Here is an 18,440-nt window from a genome sequence, read left to right as displayed (position 1 = left end):
TAAATGTCTGTCTAACCTCCCCTTTTCCACTTCCGGCCCTTTTGAAAGCATTACATTCTTTGCCCAATGACAAACATACATAAGACACTGAAGGATGGCTGGAACAATAGCAGTGAAGGGTGAGATCGCCGCTGCCCTGCCTGTGGAGATCATGACCCTTCTGCGGAAGGATGCGATAGAGCCTGTCCCTCCAGCCGAGATGAAGAAGGGGTTTTACTGCCCCTACTTCATCGTGCCCAAGAAAGGCGGTGGGTTGCACAAGAACAAGGACCCTCCAAGAGTACACGATTCGCTTTTGTTTGCCTCTGAACACTGATACGGTTGTTGCAGTGCACCTGGGTTTAAGGGCAGGCTTTTCTTGCAGCATCGTAACTGCCACTTTGTGCCATTTTCAGTATGCACACAGTGTCGAGTGCCCTTAATGCCAGCTTCCTGACAAATAAATGAAGGGCCCCTCGTTTCTTTTGTTTATTCCCAGGTGAAATGCCATCCCCATTCCGTCACTATCAAAGAGACAGGAGAATTAGAGAGTCTGGAAAACAGTCCATTATGGGCTGCCAGAGGGAGTACAGGCACCAATAGGGATGAAATCCGTTACAAATAATGTATGTTTCCAGGCTCTCCCTCCATTCTGCCAAGAGTGACAACAGAGGAAGACTGCGTAGAAGCAGAAATGAGCACATGACAGTTTGAGTGTTACACTAAAGAAAGAAAATGTTTGAGTGTATATTGGCTACATTTGTGTCCATAAACTCATCAATCTATATGTGTCAGCTTAGTTTCACGCAGTTAGAGATGCAGAAGTCTGTAGATGACTAATTCAATGTTGCTTTCTATTTTAAAAAATCCTTTTGAAATATTTAGTAAATTATGCTTAAATGATAAATGACAGATGAATATAACTTAGAATCCACATCATTTTAACCATGCATAAACTGTTAATGGGAGCAGTGAAACTTAGAAGATTGAATACAGTATATCAGCTTATAGGCAAAGTTTCCATATTTTCTCATTGCCAATTGCCAGTTGGCTCATTAGATTAGTTCAGTATTCCATATGAGGATGAGTATAAGTAGAAAATAACATAGCTTTAATGATCCTGAAGTTTATTAACAAAATCAAACTCTCCTTCCCTGATAGCACACATACATCACCTAGACGTCTATTTTATATGTGTGTTTGCTCATTTGCAATAGGTCTATAAGATGTTTCCTCTCGGATGTCAATAAGACATTCATCAGATGTCTTTGAGATGTTCATGATTTAAAATGTTTGTAAATCTGATCTTTTAATTAGATTGTGATGCTTTCCAGATGAAAAGACCTAAAACAGACATCTCAGAGATGTACATTTGTGTGCTATCTCAGAATCAGAATCAGAATCAGCTTTATTGCCAAGTATGCTTACACATACAAGGAATTTGTCTTGGTGACAGAAGCTTCCAGTGTACAACAATACAAAAACAATACAAAAACAGCAGCAAGACATAGATAATAATAAAAAATAAAAAATAAAACTAATTAAACACATACTTACAGACACACAAATACATACATACACACATAAACATGGGTAGTGCAAATCAATACAATCTGTTATGTACAGTGCAAATGTTTTTTTTTTTTTTTTAAGTTATTGCTCAATGGGGCAATTTAACTGTTCATGAGATGGATAGCCTGTGGGAAAAAACTGTTTCTGTGCCTGACAGTTCTGGTGCTCAGAGCTCTAAAGCGTCGGCCAGAAGGCAGCAGTTCAAAAAGGTAGTGGGCAGGGTGAGTGGGGTCCAGAGTGATTTTTCCAGCCTTTTTCCTCGCTCTGGGTGTGTATAGTTCTTTAAGGGGGGTTGCAGGAGATGTTGGTGTTTGTGTAAAGTGAAGGTCAGAGTGGGTGTGGGGTGTGAGATTGGGCCTTTCAAATCTGCAGTAGAACACATTCAGGTTGTCAGCCAGTTGTTGGTTCCCTACAGGGCTGGGGGTAGGAGTCCTGTAATTTGTGAGTTGTTTCATGCCACTCCACACTGATGCAGGGTTGTTAGCTGAAAATTTGTTTTTCAGCTTCTCAGAATATCTCCTTTTAGCCACTCTGATTTCCCTGTTCAGTGTGTTCCTGGCCTGATTGTACAAGACTTTATCCCCACCCCTGTAAGCATTCTCTTTGGCCTGACGAAGCTGCCTGAGCTCTGCTATAAACCACAGTTTGTCGTTGTTGAACTTTAAAAAAGTCCTAGTAGGAATGTACATATCCTCACAGAAACTGATATATGATATAACAGTATCTGTGAGCTCATCCAGGTCTGTGGCTGCAGCCTCAAAAACACTCCAATCCGTGCAATCGAAGCAGGCTTGTAGTTCTCGCTCTGCTTCATTGCTCCATCTCTTTACAGTCCTTACTACTGGCTTGGTTGATTTTAATTTCTGCCTGTAGGTTCAACCCATTATCTGGGTTGGTTATTACATATCATTACATTTCTTTCAAGACTTTAATGGAGAATGTAATGGAGGAGCTAAATTGCTTTCAGATGAAGTGGTTTGGTGTAGTTCCTGGCAACTAGGGAAAGAAAGCAGTTTAATAAAACAAATATTCAAAGAAATAATTGATAAATGTACCAAAAAAGTTATAACAGAACAGCTGTTAGCTGAAATGCATCTGAGCGTATTCTATTTTTTTTATCTCAGCAATCACTTAAAAAAGTTGTCAATTTCTGCAGCCTTGTTCTAAAAATGTTTCTAGTCACCATAGTCAACAATTCACAATACATGCCGTAAGTAAAATTTTATTTACCTTTAAATACAGTGTTCAAAAAAGTGCTTTGCAGAAGACATGCTAAAATATATATGAATGTAGCCAAGTGGAGAAATTTGATGTAATTTAACTCATCATAAATTGGACGTGGCCTCTTTAAGAACTGGAGTTTTGCAACACCGGAGTTTTGTGACACCTGCTTTCTGGCACTCTCTTGTGTTAGAAATGTGAGAACATACATTGTGCAAGAGAGCTCCCGGTTTTGTTCATCGGTTGATAATTCTTTGGGATTCATATGGATTGCATGTGTGGAGTTTGACCACGTTTTGGCACACGTGTGGACTGGCCTCTACCGTATTTCTTTGTACCATATTTCATTTTTGTATTTCATTTTTGTATTTCATTTTTTGTATTTCATTTCTGCTTTTCATTTTACCATTTTCCTTCTTTTTTTTTATATATGGCCCCATCGACCACCGTCAAAATGAAACCCCAAAAATATATTTTTGTATCCTATGTTGTTTCTTTACAAATCACCGGCAACATATATAGTATATAAACACATTAACACAGACACGTCCAACAAGTGAGAACAAAGAGCGTTTGGCCTGGTGCAATGCATCTAGAAGCATCAAGTTTGAATATGGGCATGTCTAAGAGATTTGAGAGCATTGATGGAGGGGAAAATTATCAGTGAATGATAGACCTTTTTCACAGCAGTGCTATCTTTTTTGACTGGAATTATTATTTTTTCATTAGAGCAGCAACAATAGACAAAATTACTGGCCATATTGTGTCTAAAATGTAAGTTACTTTAAATTAACATCTTATTTATTGGACTGTTGCATTAAAGCAATACCACACCTGCAATGTTGCTGGTGTACTGGACTGTGATTACCTGTGGCCTCATGCTGATATTCAGTTAAGCAGGAGGATTCTTGCTTGTGTGATATTGCTTAAATATTACTGCAAAAGAGTCAAACCTGATAGAAGCTCTCAGTTGTAGCAAAATACTGGCTCATTAAAATGCACTATATAAATGAATATGTTTCTCTTGAATCTTCAACATTCATCTGGAAATTGGAGCTTTCAGCAGACACTTACAATATTACTTTATTGGGCAACAAAACAGTGACCCTGTCGGTTTTCTTTTCTTTTCTTCCCAGACAGAGCACTTTGAAACACTTAAAGCATTATTTGAAAAACTATATATTTTAACACTGGTATTATAGACTCACCTACATTTATTCCAATGCGAATAGCTTCCACAGTAGCTCACCTCATAGAGTGTTGGACATTAGGTTCTGAAGTACATTGGTTCAAGACATAAGCAACATAAGCAAACTGAGAGTGTCATAGAAGGGACACCAGATAGTGGTTAATTCAGAAAACATGCCTTTCATTTTATTTCATTTCCTTTATTTTTTATTTTTTTTTGGACATATCGGTTAGGTTTATGTGTTGGTTTAGGATTAGAGGTCTGCCACCTGACACGGACCCGACTGGACCCGAGAACCTGACAGGTTTCGGGCCGGGTTCGGGTCAATTTTTCAAGTAGGACTTTGGGTTCGGTTGGGTTTGCAATTAATGAAAAAATAAACAGGCTTACCGAACTTGTTTCACGCTCTCACTCACAGACACGTGCGAACGAACGAGTTAGGGACCGTTCACACAGAACGTATTTTTGTGCTCATCTGTTCTGTTTCCCCATTGTTTTCCTATGTAAATACATGTTGGATGAATGTCTTTGACATTTGCACCGCATCTCACTTTTTCTTCAGCGTCTCGTGCAGGACCGGCATATTTTAAACACCATGTCAAGTTAAAGAAAACTTTAAATTTTCTAGATTGTTTTTAGCGCAGCTGTCACAAAGATTCAACATTCTAAACAAGTTCAGGCTGCATTTAGGGGACTGTTGCATTGTTTCATATTATTCCAGATTGTTCTGCACCAGGTGAAGTTTCAGCACATAAATGGTAAGACAATGCTTTTTTTCCCTTCTGCTCTACTGCTTGTTAAAACTATGTATGTTTACTTTTTCAGAACTGTTACGAATGTTGCCTATATGTTTACATTAAATATAGCCTATTGCAACAGTACTTGCTAGGAGAGGAAATTAAATAAATCAGAATTGACACGTTTTACTTTTTTAATGCAAGTTCTTGGAATTTTTGTTAATGATTCATTGGGGCATTTTATTCCAGAGAAGGAAATGTTTTTCAATGTAAACTGTTGCACCTCTGCAATGATTTTTCTGTTTGGCTGAGGACACCAAGCCCTCTTATTTTTTAACCTCTCGAATTCAAACACCTGTCTTATAACTTTTTAACCCCAATCAATTCCTGGTGGATAAAATTAAGTCCCGTACTACTTTTTTTTTTTCTCAATGAAAATCCTGTTTCACTCCGAAATACATCACATTATGGAATAAAATGGGTTGCAAATGCTGCTTCATGTTTTCTGCAGCATTTGGGTTTTAGTTTTAAGTGTGTAGATGGTAATGCAGTTTCTGGCCTGAGGAATGGACTGATAGGAACTGTGTTGGGATTATAGCTGCTGTTTGGCCTGGGGATCCACCAGAGGCAAGCTCAGATCTACCAAATAAAATTCTTTTGACTGCTGTAAAGTTATATTCTTTCCAAGCTTAACACCACATTTAGAAGAACAGTGAAAACCCAACAAGGCTAAACCGTTTGATCAAGTAGACAAGAACAAAGATTTGTTATTGACAAGGTGAGAAAATATTTAAAAGATGTTTTTCAAAGTTCTTTTTAAAGTACATGAGAGCTTTTACATAGGGCTGCCAATTTAACATGTGAGTAATTGTGACCAGTATGATTTATTGTATAAAACGTGTTAAAAAAAATTATGCAATTAATCATACCCCCCACAACGCAACCAATGTGAGATGCTCCAAAAGCATACGTATAATGCATGTGTACATTTATGCCTCCTTAGAAAAACCCTTTGAATAAATCTATCTTGGACAGATTGACGAATTCAGATGCAAAATAGATTGCTGTTGATTGTAGGCCAATAATATGCTTATGTTCAATAATATTTAAATAAACTCTATATTGCCTCCTAAACCAACTTTTTGTATTGTCTTATCAATCCTTTTCCCATCTGCCACAATAATGTATTGCATTTCAATTATCTGAATTATACTATTTATAATATATTTTATCTTTATAATTATTTAAATATAAGTATTTATAATTATGTAATCATTATATATTGAATTATTGTTATTTGCTCGCCTTTCTCAGCAAATATTTATATATGCAATTAATTGCTGTTAATTTGATTAATCGGAATATCATGTAATTAATTTGTTTAAAATGTTTAATTCATCGACAGTCCTACTTTTAAACTTGGTCCAAGCTTTCAGCGAATGTAAAGATAGTGGAACAGAATGAAATATATCACTGACAAAATAATGATGCAGCTTTTGTCTCATAATAACAGTATCTTTCTTTCTACTGTCTCATTATGTGCAACAATTTCCAATGCAAATCAATTTTAGTTTCATTTCTGTTATTAGCCTCCTCAGACAGCACAGAAAGATTCTTCTTATCTGCAGGTTTATCTCCCCAAGGATGATTCTGGTCCAATATAATTTCACAGAGAATAACCTTGTACTGAGACAAAATGTCATATCTGATACCAATAATTAAAGTGAAGAAAAAGAGACGGGGACAATGACAGAATAAGTGATAGACGGATACATGCAGAGGAGAAAAGATAGAAAGAGTCAGAGGGAGGGCTCAGATTTGTGTGAAATTCAGTGGAATCAGAGGCGTGATTAATCCAGCAACCTTTAGAGGAAAGGTCTGAGTTTTTGCGGGAGAACTGATGGCTGTGAGGCACAGGAAAGAAACTGAATGAGGAAAGGGCAGAAGTCAACAGAGGTGCTGAGTGCATTCTCAACTTTAGTCATAATGGCGTCACTGTGCCAAATGAGCACTGTAAATACATCAGCTTCCGAAGGTGACTGGAGACATATCACCCTATCCACAAATCTTTACTGAGTTCATAATTGCAACAGATGTATCAATTGCCTTTGTCCACAGAAAATGGACTGACTGTCTTTGTGGCCAATCTGTCCTTGGAGGTTTTGAATGATTGGGTTTATAATGCTTTACATTTGGAGTATCAGCACACAATTGTTTTTTTTTTTTAATCTGTCTAAACAAAGGCATACAGAGTATATAGTAAGGATGCACAATATATTGACGACTGCATTAGTATTGACAGACGGTATTATTATTTTTTTTCATTGACATGGTGCCATACTGGTTGGATTGATATTGCAAGCCAGTAACATCAGCGTGATTTTTATTGATAGTAGACACTTTTGTTGTGGCCTTTATTTCCAAAGAAAATAAACAATCATACATTTACTGTACACAAGAATATTTTGCTGCCTGATTTGACTCATAACATGTTAAACTCTGCATATGTGAACAGATATGTGTAAACAGAACAAAAGCAGGCAAAACAACAGTTATAATTGTAAACATTTACATCAGTTATCCAAGATGATCACATGGGAAGTCACCAAGTCACCATGTTGTTTCCGAGTGTTATGCTGACTCACTGAAAAGCACCTTCTCCTATCAGACATTTCACACGGTTCCAGCGTGTCCTCCCTTTGTGGCATGATCGGAAACGTGTTGCATCAGCAGCGTGGAAGACCCATGTTGGATCCCGTGTTAAATAGGAAGTGTTTGCATAATCATTGACAAGTGTGATTTGGAGGTTGCATTTTCCCCTCTAACATTACATTTCTACTCAACTGATGGTTAGGATTAGGTTTGGGGTTTGGGTTGAGGGGCAAAGATTAGAAAAAAATGTATTCCTCATCACTGTATGACAGCTTGTAAAGCTAAAAACAACTTGCTTTTGGTACCCCTCTCCGGACATTTCACCTGGAAAATGGAGCTCTTGGATTTCTCTCCCCTATTCCGTGAAACGGCCACTTAACAAGTCACAACACTTCAAGCAGTACAAAAGACACTGGACACAGTATGCATTTGCCAAGACATTTGAGCAATTTTAAGCAACTGTTAGTGGGAACCATGTAGTTTTGTTACATATATTTGGCTACTTGGAAGCATGTAATTGGACAGACAACAGCAGAGGGTGATCGTGCCATTGTGAATAATTACAGGCTATTAAAACATACAGGGATGTAGGCAGCTAGAGAATGGAGAGCTCTTTCTGGAATCTGTTTCAGAGAGCATAATGCTATTGCAAAGTACCTTTTTTTATTTCTTTGTTGGTTGCTGTTGGGTGCTACTTCATTTAGTCGATTGCACATAGTACCCAAAAGTGGATGTTAGCTGTGGTCTGTAAATCTACTGAAGTTGTCAGATAAGTTTAGTTAAAGTATCAACATTTCTCAGATGTTTCTTCTAAAATTCCTTAGGAGAAATAAAAATAGAAGCAAATGAGACAATAGCTAAAATACATTTGAATAGCATAGTTCAGATAATTACGGTAACTCTTAGAAAAATCGGTTGAGAACTGTTTGTTTATATTGAAATATCAGGGCTCAGTTTGTGTCATTATTGCAATCTCTTTTGAATCTCTAGAGAAGACGTGTGAGATCACTACTGTAGCATCTTTAATATTCACATTTCAAAGCAGAAATCCTTGAAAGGGTCAACAGTGGTTTGAACATCATATGTCCAGTGATAGCAGGTACTAAGAGGAGTTGTGTAAGTGTCACTCATTAATCTTCGATCTCACCCGTTTTCACTCTTTCTAGTTACTTCACTCTGTGAAATCTCTAGTGCTGTGCTGTGGCATATTACCTCTAGTTGCTGACAGCATTGACAGAGTGTTATTGAGACACATTGTTCTACTTCACGATTACTCCTTTCTGAATTTGAGGAGCTACATTGAGTTTCTGATTTCAGACATTTGGTAAACCTCAAGGAACTCTATTGCCTTGATCTACTTGAGATGAATGGCTGTGCTATTTTTGCTTGTTTGACATAAACATTGTTTAAGGGAATAGTTCACCAAAAACATTCTGTCTTCATATTCACCCTTCATGTTGTTTCATACCTATTTGACTTTCTTTCTTCTGGAGATTTCAACAGGATATGTTTTGAAGAATGTTAACGCTGCTCTTTTTCATACATTGAAATCATACTTTAACAAGTTGAGAAACAGCCAGTATTTTCTAAGTCAGTTGTTCAGTAGCATTTTTGGAGGTCAGACAGGGGTGTACTGGGAAGAAAAATTGGCCCTGGATTTTACATAGAAACTGGCCCAAAATTTGAGCGGCCCCCTTTGGCATATCGTGGTGCCATTTTGAGGCCCTATTCAGCCTGTCGCGGCCAGTTCGGCATAATGCAGCAGCCCATTTCAGCTTATCGCTGCCCGTTCGGCCCCGTTTCATGGCCGGCCCACTGGATTGGCTTGTTCTGACACCTCTTCCTGCATGTGTTTGTGTCCCTGGGACAGGCTAATGAGAGAGTGTCTGTACTCCTCCCACTCTGTAAGACGAGCCAGATACAGCTGCTGCCGGCAGGGTTCTAATCACACCCTACAGCCTGACACCCTCTATACTGTATGTGTGTGTGTGTGCATTAAACCTACCCACACAACATAATCATCATGTAATGCACTGACTGAGATTCCAGTGAGACAGTTACAAATATTTCTATTAATACTTGCTCACCGCTGGAGTCTTAGCAGTTTCATTTATTCCCACATAGCAATTTAAAGGTGAGGTATGTATTTTTTCTGTTTTCGCCTATACCAGTTTAATGTGCAGAGACAAGTAAGCTAATCATAGGTTTATTTTTTCTTGAAAGTGTGGTTTTGCTGTTTGTTTAAGCAGTTTTTTTTTTAGATGTAAACCTTTGGCTTAACTAATGCATTGAGTTTGGGGCAGGACTAACTGTGTGCCTGTTTCTCCTTTAATTACAATTCAAAGATATTATTGAATTCTGACAAAATATTTTTTACTTACTTACTGTATATTTTTCCCTGCCTGTTCCCTTTACGTCACAGTTCATGTACCGTCAGGATAGTCACTAGTAAAGGGCTTGGGAGGGCTTTTTCTTTTTCTTATAATGTTATCAGCCAATCGGCAATGTCATGACACCATTTTCCTGCAGCTTCAAAATAATTATTTACATACCATGTACGGTTCAGGTGATTGGCTCAAAACATTGTCTTGAGACGTAATGAAATGTCTTAGTGTCTATTTTCACCCCGGTGTAAATAGCATCTGCTACACAGTGCAGCTATTTGCATCCCAATAGTCTGGTGAAACCACAGAAGTATACAGCAAACTAGACATTATGTAAAGACGGTGTAAATATCAGAATCAGAATCAGAATGAGATTTATTGCCAAGTTTTCTCATGTACACAAGGATTTCTTTTTTTTTTTGGTGATAGGAGAAACAAGTGCACACAGAACATTACATTGATACACAGAATATAAAACAAGGTAAGAGTATAAATAGACATACATATAATAGGACATATAACAGAATGGTGTATGTACATATGAATTTACATATGTACATGAGATATGTATTTACATTATTGCACTATGGGGGAGTCCTGAGGCAGTTTAATTGTTCATGAGGAAAATGGCCTGAGGGTAAAAACTATTCTTGTGCCTGGATGTCCTGGTACTCAGTGCTCTATAGTGCCGGCCAGAGGGCAACAGTTCAAAGAGGGAGTGGGCAGGGTGTGTGGGGCCTAGAGTGACTCTACCTGTGTGTTTCCTCACTCTGGAGATGTACAGGTCTTGGAGGGTGGGCAGGGGGGCACCAGTAATCCTCTCAGCCGTCCTGACTGTCCGTTGTAGTTTCCTTCTTTCTGATTTGGTGGCTTAACCAAACCAGACAGTTATAGATGTACACATGACAGACTCAATGACGGCCAAGTAGAACTGTGTCAGCAGCTCCTGTGGAAGGTTGAACTTCCTCAGCTGGTGAAGGAAGTACAACCTCTGCTGAGCCTTCTTCACAATGGTGTCTATGTGGGTGTCCCACTTCAGTTCCTGAGAGATGGTAGAGCCCAGGAACCTGAATGACTCCACTGCTGAATATGTGTAGGGTTGTCCTAGTGACCCCGGTTAGAGTCTGCATTTTGTCCAACTATTTTTCACATCCGATTCCCTGTTAACACTCTTAAAATTTACTTTAATACTACTTAAAGTAATAAATAAAAAATGAATATAAATGTTGATATTATCTCAGTGATTTGGTCATGGTGAATGTCAAGAAGGATTTGATCCAGATGTGGGGTCTGTCGATCACACTTGCTCCCTTCCTCTTCCTCTCGTGTCTTAGTGTTGCTTGTGTGTAGATTACATCAATGTATTATGTATTATTGTAGTGTTTTTTGGCAGAAACCATAGTTTTAATACAATTAACCATGGTGTTACTGCAGTAATATGGTGGTAAAATAACCATGGTTAATTTTGTGGTTACTGTAAATTTATAACAAAATACTTGGTGAAACTATGGTTACTTTTGTGAAACCAAGTTTTTTTTTTTTTTTTTTTTTTCCTAAGGTAAGGTTGGGTTAGGTTTAGGGGTAGGGATTAATGTAGTGTCTGTGGGACTCTAAATAAACACAATAAACACACTGCAGTGATGCCTATGTACTGTATGTTATTATTTAAATTTGGGTGCAAATAGTATCTGACACTATTTTCAACATGGTGCAATTTTATTTTCATAAATTAACATTAACCAAGATTAATAAAAAGCTGTAAAATATATTATTCAATGTTCGGATTATTATTGGATGTTAAAATACTTATATTATCCGGTCTCAGCCTAATATGTGGCAGTAGAGTCAAGTAAATGTTGTCAACATTTGTAGGTAAAAGTGTAGCTCATTTAAAAGTACTCATGAGTAGTGAGTATTGAGTACTGAGTAGCGAAAGCTATGACCCTTTATAATAAAATCTCTATGCTGCAATTTAAAAATGTAGCACACATACCAAAATTTACATTCCCTTTTATGGCTGTTTGCCAGAATGAATAAAAAATATAGGTATTTTATAGGTGTTTGTGATTGACAACTTTTAAATTACACAACTTAACTATGATACTGTAAACGCTAAATTAATCTGATTTAAAAAATAAATAAATAAAAGGGCGACATGATTACAGAAATTAAAAGATGAAAACGTTATTTTCAATATCATAATGTATGAAACAATTACATTAAAATCAGTTTATGTGTAGGGTCTAAATTTCCCTTAGTGCCAACTGAGAGAGTTATTGTTGTGTATAAAACGTTCAAAACAATGCAAGGAATGCAAAAAAACAAAACAAAAAAAAAAACACTAAAAAAGCAGGGTCACTTGGCGCGTCATGTCCCGCACAATAGAGGTGGCAGAGCAGTTGTTTGGTACAGGGGCCACATTAAAGGAATAATTCACACAAAAATGAAAATTCTCTCATCGTTTAGTCATCTTTATGCCATCCCAGATGTGTATGACTTTCTTTCTTCAGCAGAACACAAATTAAGATTTTTAGAAGAATATCTCAGCTCTTTTGGTCCATACAATGCAAGTGAAAGGGTGCCAAAATTTTGAAGCTCCAAAAATCACATAAATCAGCATAAAAGTATCCTAATCCATGTGACTCCAGTGGTTAAAATCCATGTCTTCAGAAGAGATATGATAGGTTGGGTGAGAAACAGATCAATATTTAAGTCAATATTTACTATAAATTCTCCTCCCTGCTCAGTCAATCTCCACTTTAGCTTTCACTTTATTCTTCTTGGGTTTATGGTGATTCACATTCTTCATGCATTTCGCCTTCTACTGGGCAGGGAGAAGAATGTCTAGCAAAAATGCATTTAAATATTAATCTGTTTCTCACCCACACCTATCATATCTCTTCTGAAGACATGGATTTGACCACTGGAGTCATATAGATTACTTCTGTGCTGCATTTATATGCTTTTTGGAGCATCAAAATTTTGGCATCCATTCACTTGCACTTCCATCTAATTGTATGGACCTTCAGAGCTAAGATATTTTTCTAAAAATCTTAATTTGTGTTCTGCTGAAGAAAGAAAGTCACACATCTGGGATGGCATAAGGGTGAGTAAATGATAAGAGAATTTTCATTTTTGAGTGAACTATTTCTTTAAGTAGCACATGGGGGGTACATTGTCCTCCTTTTGAGATACAATGTTCCACATTGATTTAGTTCTTGTATCTTTTAAGCTCAGAAATAGTTGTGTTCTCATTCTAATGCATGATGCACAATTCTCCTGAAGTTTGTGACTGGTGGAATGTTCTGCCTGAAGTATTGCTCTACAAAGGTTGATACTTTTCTATCAGGCATTAGAAAAAAACTTGATAAAGGCTAAGCATAATTATAAAATATTTTATCATCTCTATTTTCCTGGTAATTTATTATACAAATTAACACACTCTCTACATCAGGGGTCGGTATTATTAAAAAAAACGAACAATATTATTTAAAAATATTATTATTAATAATGTCACTGTTTTATTCTATTACATTAATACTATTAAAGCTACTCAAGTTATTCAGCCAAAAGTAGTGAGTGGTTTTCTCGTTTCCTTGTTATTGTTGTTTGATTAATAGCCTTTATATGACATAGCCTACTAGACAGTGCTCTATTCGATAACATGTACACTTCAAGTCTGACATTTTGATGCAAATACGCTTTTTGTCCCACTGTTTACGTTCACTTTAGACCAAACCGTCTGTGTTTACATTAATGCCTCACCAAGACGGGCATTGGCAGAATTATGAAGTGTATTTGACCATTTAGACACGTGCCCGCATTAGCGCACAAACATTGGCCGCCTGTCAATCAAACAGCATGCAGCTACAGGTGCCAGGAAATAAAAAGTCAATCTTTATATTTTATCTATATCAACCAACCAGTGGTTGTCTTGCTATCACGATCGATGTAATGAACACCCCTGTTCTAGATGTAGAACATAGGCTAAGTATTGAAAATTACTCAAAAGTTTATCATCGATATCGAGGACATCTCTCTTTTTTTTTTCAGATAAACATCAAGATTGTTTTATCGCCCAGCCCTATTAATAACATTGTCTTAATCTCTCACATCAACCCAATAAACTCAGTGATAGATAGTTAAATTACAGGCTATGTTATAGACACAGAATCTAGTAAGCAGAAATATGAAATTTACCTCTATATGTTTCTTAAAATTAGAGGCAGGATTAATGCTGATATCTGGCTTGAGCAAGCTAAACTCACACGACACAATCAAGCAACTGGCCTTTTTCACTGCGAAAAGCCCTTTCAGGTGCAGCCGTGATGTTCAGGTGTTGCATCCTCCACATCCATAACAGTTGGCGCCGATCTACAGCTGCAATCCAAGTGTGTGATTTGATTTGAAGGGAGTCAGGAGACTCTCCCTAGCCAATCATGTTGATAGATAAAAATGAAATCAGGACAGGGAAGTAGCGAACACAGATGGTAGGAAAATAGCACATTAAAAGTAAAGTTACAGCACTTAAAATGTACTCAAGTAAGGGAAAAACTATTTAGTTACAGTAATGTGAGTATTTGTAATTCATTACTTTACACCCCTGGTGTGGACCTACATGTAGAGTTAAAGAAAGGAAAAAAATAGCAGGTAACACTTTACAATAAGTTTATATACATAAGTTGATGCAATGTTTAACATGAACTAACAATGGAAAGCATTTTAACAGCACCTATTAATCTTGGTTCATGTTATATTTACATATATTTAACATTATAACATTTAACTATGTACATTTGTATTGTATATAATTTGTGTGTGTGTGTGTTTGTTTAAATTTAATGAACTTTGTGATTGCCATTGCAGGAACTTCTACTACATCACCATGCTACGAGACCCTGTATCACGTTACCTGAGTGAATGGAAGCACGTGCAGCGTGGTGCTACCTGGAAGACTTCCCTTCACATGTGTGACGGACGCTCACCCACACAGGACGAGTTGCCCACCTGCTATAGTGGAGATGACTGGTCGGGGGTCACTCTGCACGAGTTCATGGACTGCCCTTCCAACCTGGCCAACAACCGGCAGGTGCGTATGCTGGCCGATCTCAGTCTGGTGGGCTGCTACAACCTCTCCACCATGAATGAGAGCGAACGTAACCCTATTCTCCTAGCTAGCGCCATGAGCAACCTGAAGAACATGGCCTTTTATGGCCTGACTGAATTCCAGCGCAAGACACAGTTCCTGTTTGAGCGTACCTTTCGTCTGCAATTTATTTCCGCCTTCACGCAGCTCAACAGTACGCGCGCCGCCAATGTGGAGCTGCGCGACGACATGCGGCATCACATAGAACAACTGAATTTTCTGGATATGCAGTTGTATGACTTTGCCAAGGACTTGTTCGTGCAGAGATACCAGTTCATACGGCAGCGTGAGCGGCAGGAAGAGAGATTGAAGAGGAGGGAGGAGCGGCGCTGGCTCAGGAAGCGGCGAGTTAACCAGAGCAAGCAACCAAGTGAGGAAACCCAACCTCAGGTCACCACAACTGAGGACTATGCAAGCCAAGTGGTCCGTTGGTGATACCTCTTGGAAACAGGCACAATGACACAGAGAACATAACAGGCCACGTGTAGAAGAGTAGGAAGACTTAAACTTTCTCTAATGAGTTTCTTTTGTCATGAGGCTGGCAGGCATTTCCCAGGCCTGTTGGTTTTTAAAAGATTTCTGCTGACTCATCTGCAATGAAATCTAGATGGCAATGTATACATAGAATGCAGTCAAATTGCTATCCACTGTCACTAACTCAATTAATGCGGTGGTTCTGCACCCATTAGCCAAGTGTGACGCTCCTGTTCTACCCCCTCCGTACGGAACTCGAACCGGCGTCTCCGGCACGGCAGGCGGGTGCGCAAACAAGGAGGCTAAAGGCTACAGCCCCTAGTGTCAGTCGCCAGTGCACCTCTTGAGGTCAGGAGAGTGAGGTTTATACACATTGCACAGCTATCTATCAGCTGGCTACCATTACACTCACCCCCCTAAACCTCACTCCCATCCGGGTCATGGAACAATTGTGACGTTCCTGTTCTACCCGCTCCGTACGGGACTCGAACCAGCGTCTCCGGCATGGGAGGCAGGTGCGCTAACAATGAGGCTAAAGGCTACAGCCCCTAGCGTCAGTTGCTAGTGCACCTCTTGTGGTCAGGAGAGTAAGGTTTATACACATTGCACAGCTATCTATCAGCTGGTTACCGTTGCACAAGCAATCCCCAACATATATGTGAAGGAACAACAAACCTACACCACAAAATTATACAAAGGTTCAACAGTGAGGGGCAGTTCATCGCGTTAAAAAGGCAAGACACAGTGCAATAAGCAGAACAGAACACAGGTGTCTCGGGACACATTTTTAGCAGCTGAAGTTATTTTTAACCTGACACCTCCTCTAAAAAAATGCAACAATCTTGTGTAAGATGCTGAAAAAACAGTGAGATATGGCGCAATGTTAAAAGATGTCTGTCTAGCATGTGTTTACATAGAAAAACTATTGAAAAACAGCACAGATGAACGCAAAAATGCATTTGGTGTGAACTGCCCCAAAGGGACATGCATGCAGGACATGTTGTTAAACTTTTAAAAACAGGCTTATACTTTTAAAAACAGACCTTATTCACAGTAGCGCCAACTTTGATTTTTAATGGGAATGACAACGATGCTGTGAGGGATAGACTTGCCAGCTCTTCAGTGGCACACACACTATAAAGCTGTATAAAACTCCTAGATCACATCTGATTTTCCACAACTCATGTTGTCTGGAGTTTTTTTGTCTACTGAGTGTTCTTGAAAATATTTATTTTTTCAATGTTTTGTTGGCGAACGATCCAAAAACACTTTAAACTGCAGTACAGCCCATTGAAGAGACTGTATACATCTATCCCTCACAGCCTCGTTTTCATCATTCCTATTAAAAATTTAAAGATGCCGCTACTGTGAATAAGGTCTATGCAGACACATTTTTAATGTTTTTAATTTAAGATCAGACTTGCAGTTAAGGAGATATTTCCCTTCTCTTTTTGAAAGTAGCTAGTGTTAGTTTTTCCATGATACGTCGTACAAATGAGGATTACCGGACACTGCCATGACAGGAGCCATGTCTAGCCTTGTGGCATGTTACAGTTGCTACTGTAAATACTATAATACACTATAAATCTGGGGGATATGCCTGTACCCAGCCCTTTCTGATTAATTCAATGTTTTAAAACAGACATTGATATGCAATGTGTAAAAAAAAAGTTAATAATTTGTATTTTTTAACTAAAAATGCAACCCTTGTGGCCTGAGATGTGATGCTATGAGTCAAAAACATCCATCTGGTGCATGTATCCATTTATAAACAGCTGAAAAATAATACAGATGGAACATCAGAACACGTCCTGTGTGTACGCCCCTTAAAGGTGAAAGGAAATACACATTACTATACACAATATAAAGACAAATCAATGGTTATAATCCTTCAGCTCACATTGAGAACTGACTTTTTGTACTGGAACAGTACAAATCCTGGAATATATGTACATAGTATCAATCAAGTAAGAACTGCATTGAAGCAGCAAGAGAGAAGTGAGCATTAGTTTTAGAAGGACTGAATAAAGGGATGAGTACTTGTTTCTTTTCTATTGCTGCCACATTTGTTTCACACATTTCTGTAGAACTAAAATTTTCATTGACCAGGAGAAGATTTCTAATGCAGAACTTGACCAAGTTACATGGAACGAAACACTTGTGGTCTTTACATCCATGTTCCACTAGTGGAAAAATAAGCCCTTTCTGGTCTACGCTTTATAGCACCTTAGAGACATGGTGTGCAAATGAATAAATGATATAAACATGGCTGAAATAACTAATTAACAAAACCAAGAATAATTTTCTAACAAAAAAAGTAAATAAACAAGTTCATCGTGGCTATAAAGAACATATGGATGCAATGTTTAAACATTGGAATGCAGTACGAGAATAATATATGATTTGAGACCAAAAAATATTATAGAAGTTTGCTGTTTTGTTTATTTGTATATGGTGTTGTTGGATGTTTTCTTTAACTTGAATCTGTGCTGCTATTTTGTTCTCTGCATTACTTAAGCCCGTACTGTGTGAGGCTGAGAGACCTGAAGATGTGTGCCAATGCGAGACTGTGTGCGTACTGAAATGAATATCAGTGTCGCAGTGTATTTTAATTGCTTTGTTCATTTACTGTAAGTGCAATATTATATAAAAACCCTAGTGGGAAATACAGATGTTTGCTGAATACAGACAATTTACTGTTTTGGCTTGTTTGATAATTACAGTATTTTTTATTTAGCCTTAATTATTGTTTTATTAATATTGTCATAAAGTAGTAACAAATTAGGGAATGAAACACTAATAATGAAAATTCTCAGTTTGAAGCTGTGTTACAGTATTTAAAATAGCTTAAGAAGATTTCTTATAAAAAGTGATGCTCTCATACTGTATATCATAGTGATCTAAAATGCATAGATTTATAGAGGGTTGAAGGGGGATAAGTTTGTTCATGCTTTTTTTTTCTTCATAAAATTTCAGTAAAAAGATAAAACACTTAAACTATACTAAAAAAATGCACGAATGTCATTGCATCAGGTGATAAAATATCAAGTGAAGTGGCATTTATTAAAAAAAAAAAAAAAAGAAGA

General features: G+C 37.8%; 1 protein-coding gene across 1 annotated transcript in view; it reads left to right on the top strand.

Annotated features, from left to right (window-relative positions):
- hs6st3b (heparan sulfate 6-O-sulfotransferase 3b) overlaps window positions 1-15,351 on the top strand; it is a 92,503-nt gene extending 77,152 nt beyond the window's left edge. Inside the window, exon 2 of the mRNA XM_051709867.1 lies at window positions 14,601-15,351. Within this exon, the coding sequence (XP_051565827.1) occupies window positions 14,601-15,315 (715 nt within the window). The 3' untranslated portion in view covers window positions 15,316-15,351. The remainder of the gene's footprint in view (window positions 1-14,600) is intronic.
- Window positions 15,352-18,440: the final 3,089 nt, after the last annotated feature.

Source organism: Myxocyprinus asiaticus, chromosome 11, assembly GCF_019703515.2.
Source record: "Myxocyprinus asiaticus isolate MX2 ecotype Aquarium Trade chromosome 11, UBuf_Myxa_2, whole genome shotgun sequence".
In the NCBI taxonomy this organism is placed as follows: domain Eukaryota; kingdom Metazoa; phylum Chordata; class Actinopteri; order Cypriniformes; family Catostomidae; genus Myxocyprinus; species Myxocyprinus asiaticus.
This window is presented reverse-complemented; position numbering and strand designations above follow the sequence as displayed.